Source organism: Neomonachus schauinslandi, unplaced genomic scaffold (assembly GCF_002201575.2).
Source record: "Neomonachus schauinslandi unplaced genomic scaffold, ASM220157v2 HiC_scaffold_1663, whole genome shotgun sequence".
Lineage (NCBI taxonomy): Eukaryota > Metazoa > Chordata > Mammalia > Carnivora > Phocidae > Neomonachus > Neomonachus schauinslandi.
The window spans coordinates 758-7,094 of NW_025410353.1; the positions used below are offsets into that span (position 1 = coordinate 758).

At 55.8% G+C, this 6,337-nt stretch overlaps 1 protein-coding gene across 1 annotated transcript; it reads right to left on the reverse strand.

The window, feature by feature from the left end:
- Window positions 1-3,386: 3,386 nt before the first annotated feature.
- LOC110578094 (inhibitor of growth protein 5-like) lies at window positions 3,387-6,074 on the reverse strand (the record flags this gene model as incomplete). Its single annotated transcript, XM_021687618.1, has 3 exons — window positions 3,387-3,976; window positions 5,740-5,801; window positions 5,939-6,074. Coding segments are annotated over 3 exons (241 nt in total), but the record flags the coding sequence as incomplete, so codon positions are not given.
- Window positions 6,075-6,337: the final 263 nt, after the last annotated feature.

Consider the following 6,337-nt stretch of genomic DNA (forward strand, 5'->3'; position numbering starts at 1 on the left):
CTCAGCAACCTCTCAGAGCCAGTGAAGATTACCACACCCACCCCAAAACAACACACTGGTGTTCCCTTTTCCTAGGCAGTCACCCCCACAAATGGCTGCAAACACCTTGGAAGGCCCAGAGGGAAATTCCAGGCCCTTCCTCCAGAACCTCACCCTCCCTCCAGCAAGGACTCTGGGTCTGTGGATTGGTTGTCATCTGGAAAACAGGTCAGAGCCTGGGCCTCTCCGTCGTCGTGACCAAGCTGGGTTTCAGGACCCTGACCATTAACACTCCTCAAGGAAAAATGTCCTAAGTACTATTTAGTTCCCAAAGGGGTCTTCACACCTGTGCAGATTTGGGAGGGCAGACCTTCTGTTCCAGAGAAAGCACTTTATGCCTTTATAAAACAGCAACTCAAAGTATTCTACACAGACATTTCTTGTGGGCTCAGGCACCAGCTCCTGACACCGCGGCAGCTGAGGCCGGGACTGGCCCGGGCCCATGGCAGCCAAACACCTCTCCTCCCATTCACTGCACACCCCTTTACAGTTCAACGGAGGGTATACTTACCATCTCTGGCCACAGTACTGAGGTCTCATCACTTCCTAGAATGACTCCTTCTCAAACGTTTGTTCCAAAAAATACTTTATTTATTAAACAATATATCCATAATCTATAACATGATCCAAAAATACAGATATACATCTTTACATTATTTAATAAAAAGATTTACAATATTATCTTTCCTTTACAAAGGGAACATAGATAATTCCTTGAAAATAAAATGTAACATTCGTGTTAAAGCTGCATCATCTTTTTGGATGAAATGTGGTAAAAGTGAACACCACAAAATACATTTGTAGGAAGAAAGAAACTTCACAGAACTCTCTCCTGAATGAGAACATTTTTCTTAGACTTTGTTTTAAAACTCCTCTCGGCACAGGTAACAAGAACCAGTCATGGCTCACTAACAACTGAGGAAAACCTCCTATCTCCAAGGCCCACGGCAAGTGTTCCGACTTCCAGCCGCGGCCACACGGGGAAGCTGCTCTACGGAGAGTGTTATTGCTCGAGGCAGACCCTGCCAGGGCTGCCAGCTACCAGTCGGGAGTGCCGCATGGCCGCCCGGGACGAAGCCACCGTCCCCACGCGTCCCAGCAAACCCCCGTCATTCCCGTGCAGACCGGAAGCCACCAGGCTCCGTGGCCATGGCCAGTGGCATCTCACACCCGCCCGCCCGGGGACCCCAGTCACACGGGCCTCAGCTCAGGGTCTGCAGCAGCTCCACGAACACAGCCACGGATGTGGGGGGCTCAGTTTAACAAATTATTTTTGTAAGTGCAGCATGTGTTGTTCTAGAGGAAAACGAGAGGCTATTGGTCAAACTGCTGACTGCTAACAGAGCACTGAGAGCAAGGAACATGCTGAGTCTCCTCTGAACACAGCGCTCCTTCCCTACAAGAAAACCCCACAGCCCCGTGGAGGGCCCGCGCCCTTGGCTCAGGTGCGGCTGCAACAGGGACCCCCCTCAACCCAAGGGACAGGGCTCTGCAGCCACCTCCGGGTCAGATCTGGTGCCCGGCAGGCAGACGGAGTCTGGTGGGCATCACCCTGAGGTAGGCGGCCAGGCCTCACGGGGCGATCCTCGGCAGGTGCCCACCGCCCCTGCGGGGCTGGAGCCAGGCCAGGTGGCAGGACATTCTTTCCCAAGCAAACAGCGCTGTTGCATCGGCGTTCACAGTCAGGGAGGGGCAGCGGACCCGTGCTGGCCCAAACAGTGTTCCAGGGAATAAATCTTGCTACTCTGCTCATGTCTTATTGTCTCCAAAGCTCTATCTATGGGTGTTGTTTGGAGATATTTATGCAACCAACAAAAGCAAACACTAGAGACAGCCAGGCACAGAACCTACAAAGAGAAAGCCGGCAGCTGGGTCGTCACACAGCGACCAGCGGAGGACGGCATCACACACCAGCTCCCGACAGGGAAGTCGGCTGTCCCTCCTGCGCAGTGAGGGAGGCCCCTGCCCAGCCATCAGCCCACACCCCCAGGCACCAGTTTCCCCATGATGGCGGCGGCTGGGAAGTGTTCTAAGATGCAGTGCAAATATTAAACTAGCTTCCAAAGAATCATCACAAACTCATGTACTTACCTATCCTCTCCACAAAAACTGGTAGAAGAGTGAAGAAAACAATTTTCCACAATTTATTCCCCACAATCTTTAAACACCTGTGTTAACAAAAAGCTAAGTTACTAAATACAAACAAGCCTCGTTTTCGGCTGCAGCTGAGATGGAGGGGCACGTGCAGGCCGGTGCGCATCCTAAGGCCCCCACCCCTCCTTTCTGAGCAGGAGGAAGGCTTCGGTTCCGGGATAGCTTGTCAGGCCAGCTGCTGACCCCCTACCCTAACCACGCAGCCTGGGACGGAAAGGGTGGCCCTCTCCGAAGTGACCTCACCTGCAGTCCCCTGGAAGCTCCAGAAAGGACAGCAGGACAGCAGGTCTGGCGCAGGCTGCCCCGCCGAGAACCATAGACGTAGGGTCCAGCAGGACCCTCCCTGCCCTCTGACGTCGGAGTTAACATTCAGCTCTCATTTACCGACCAGGAACTGCCTTGGTGAGGAGTGGCCCATGCAGGACACAGCCCCCCAAGTTTCTCTCCGTGTCATCTCCTGTCCTTGGTGAAGTATTAGAGAACAGGAGGGAACATTCAGTAAACAAGGCCACTGGAGGAAGCAGCTGCACCGTTCCAGAAGGCCTCCTGATAAAGAAGACAATATTCTTCTTCAGTTGGGAATTTCACATCTCGACTCCGCCTCCTGGATTTCTTCTCCTGCCTCGAGGACAGAAACAGGTTTTCCTCTTTCTTCGGGACTCCTCGGGCTCCTCTAAGCGTATGCTGGAGGGTCTCAGAGTCCACGCCTGCTCCCAGAAGTCACACTATGCACCATCACAAATGGATCTCAGCACACCAAACATATGCAATTTCCCCCAACTCTTCCCAAAAACACAGTTCAAGATTGGTCTGGTGAATGCAGATTAAACAGAAAACACACTTTAGTTTCCTAGCTTCACTCCAGAATTGCGTGGCACGAGAAATTCACAAATCGCATCACATAATTGTCGTCCCCTCGGACATGAGCTGCTGACCGGTGTACGACGTAACAGGTTTAAAATCAGCTCTTACTGGACTGGACTCACTTCACATACACACAGACCCACGATCTTCATGCTATTACAATAATTTCATCTTCACAGTAAAAACGTCAGGAATTCCCAGAGAAACGGAGCATCAGCTATCTGTCTCTTGCGGGCGGGTCACGGTAACGACCACCCGTGTGCTAACGAAGAGCCGTTTACTCCAGAAGGTAAAACCCTCACGGAGGGAACTGGGAGTCCAGACGAAAAAGGCAGTGCACAGCGAAGCAGAGACCTCCTCCTCCAGGGAGAGCCCGCCCTTCCCAGGCAGGCCACGGGCCCCGGCCCAGAGCTCGGACACGGCAGATGCCCTCCAGCAAGGCCTCGCCAGGTCCCACACGCAGACGCCTCAGCGGGGACAGATGTGCTTCCAGAGGTGCTGGGCACCGCCCCAGGAAGCAGGGACAGACCTCGCAGGCTCACGCCTCAGCTGCAGAGTGACAGTACTGCGCTGGCTGGGCGGTCCCCGCCGCAGCCCCCACGGAAGGCTCGGCTCTTCGGCGCACCTGCCGGGCTCGGCGCGGGGCCGGTACAAAGTCTCCAATAATGAAGTCACTGTGGCGAGTCCCCGTAAGATCGCTCCTCGAGCAAACAGGGCTCAGGTGGATTCTTGTTTGTTTTAGGAAGTATCCAGAATTACAACTGGCCACTGAGTTTTTAAATATCATTTGAAACAAGGTAGTTTTAAAATGAAGAGAAAATATTGCAACACGAAGAAGGAATATATTAACTTGCTCTTCTAGTCCAGGCATCAGGCTTACTTCTTCTTCCTCCTTTCCTGAACGCACCGTGGACAGAACCTGAGGAGAAAGACGCGGTGATCGGCCCTGTGAGTACAGAGGCCCACAGCCCGCCTCCCCGGGCCGCCGGGACGGCACCAGGGGAGAGTGCACAGAGCACGCGGCCCTCGCATCGGGAAACCCCCAGCGAGGGGGAGCCCCAGGAAGTCACCCTAGCCAGCACGTGTTTTGGAGTCAACAGATACAAATCAATGTGCAAGACTCTTTCTACGCACGAACACTGCTCACCATCAAGTTAACTGGTCGTCCCTGTGTGATGCCGGGGTCATCAGTAATCAGAGTGGAGGCGACACCCACAGCCACGCTGGCGACCAGAGGGGCTGGCGACCAAGCGTGCAGAGCATGGTGCGCAGAGCATGGCGCGTGGCACACCCAGCCAGGCGGGCAGGCCGAGAGGGCCCTGGGACCTGCGTGATTAGCCAGTGCTCCTGGTGACCCTGGGCAAGCAGGGTCAGCGCCTCACACACAGGAGGCGGCCCTTGGTCACTCCTGGGCCAGGGCAGCTGTGAGTGACACAGGGATCGTTCCTGCTGCTTTCCACCTCAGCCCTCCTGGCTCCAGATGCAGGAGGCAGCTGATGCCATGGGACGCGCCCACCCAGGCACCAGGCCGCCACTCGCCAGTGTGTGCTCTGTGCCAGGGAGTGAGTGCTGAGCACGCTCATGCCGCTGCCCCAGAGGAAGCAAAGCTCCCCCAGCAAACACGCTCACATGCAGCTCGTGCAGCACCAACACGTGTCCGAGCTTCAGTCCTACTTAACAGGGAAGGAGCCTGAACACTGACCCCAGAGAAACACGGATTTAGACAGCAGGAGTGGGGCCCACCCGGCCTCCCCAGCTCTGCTTGTCCTGCCCTGTTCCTAGTGCACGATGGGTGGACACCCATCTGCACGGCCCGCCCAGGAGCAAAATGGTTTTCCATCACCTACGGACTCTTCCACCCAGAAGTTCCACAAACAACTCAAACCCCTGTCCAAACTCAAATCAGATCTCCCTGCCTCGCGCCCCACCACAAGTCACACCTGCCCCACAGGTGGCCAGCAGCCCCCCACCCCCCACCCCACCCCCGCTCAGGTGCCCGCCCTGCTGCAGGGCACCCCACCCCCGCTCAGGGGCGCGTCCCGTGACTGCTCAGACTCCGAGGTGACCGGGTGCCGGGAATGCACATGGCTGCCGTCACCCACCGAAGCCCGGGACGACACAGCCTGTCCTTCAGGGCTTTCTCATCTCCTCTGGGGAACAAGATTCCCAAGATTTCATTTTAGGGCAGATGTCCATTTTAAGCACAGGTAAATAAAAACCTGGTGTTTATTTAAATGAAATCTCAGACCACAAAAGCTACCATTGAGCACAAGGATCAGGAACAGAAAGTGCTCATGTGCTCTGAACACCTTCCCAATTAAATAGAAGCCCTTCGGCAGGTCCCTGGCCTGCGCCCAGGTTTGGATCGGTCTTAATGCTCACACTCTTTGCCTTTTCCCAAAATTGCCCCAGGGAAAAGAGCTCCCCATTTCACACTTGTTTTTAAGAGTATCTCTACCTCAATGCAAAGAGTCAAAACAGCTGTTCTCTAGAAGAATCACGAAAACGTCATAGAAGACTTGCCCCCAGGTGAGGTGGCAGCAGGTGTCCCTCTACCAGCTCAGCCCCAGGAACCAGGAGCGCTGAACCGGAGTGCTGAGGCCACAGCCCGGCTCTGCCGGGAAGCAGTGCACAGGACGCCCCGCAGACAGGGAAGGACAGAGCAGCCCCCCGCATACTGACCATTTTCCTTTGGGTTTCGTGGTCAGATCCACACAGGCGAAGTGAAACCACTCAATAGGACACTGCAAGGCAGAGGGGAGGCCACAGTCAGGACTCTGCGCTCTGTGGGCTGGACACCAAAGACAACAGCCCCCACCCGCCACCCCCCACCGGGGCTGCAGGGCCCCGCCCACGGCCTGTGCCCAGCGCCCACACTCACGTCTGGGTTGTCACAGCCTATCATCTCCCCATAGGACACCTGGTGACACAGGCAGTACGTGGGCTCATTTGGGTCCACAGGCATGTCCAGCACGTCGGAGGGGTGCACGGACAGGATGGTGTCGGTGAACTCAGACCTGCAGGGAAAGCACAGCAGTGAGTAGCAGGTGGGTGGGGATGGTGTGCCCCCTTGGTACAAGACAAGAGGGGTACAGAGGCACCCCAGAGGGTGTGAGGGGTAGCATGCACCACCCAGCACTGGGGTTTGGCACTCTGGGGACATGAATCCATCCCTGTCTTGTCCCTCCATCTGGACAGGACCTACTGCCTGGGCTCCCAGCCCACCCACCCCAGGTCCACCCTCCCCAGCCTCTTAGGGACCCTCTCCCTTGGGGGAGTC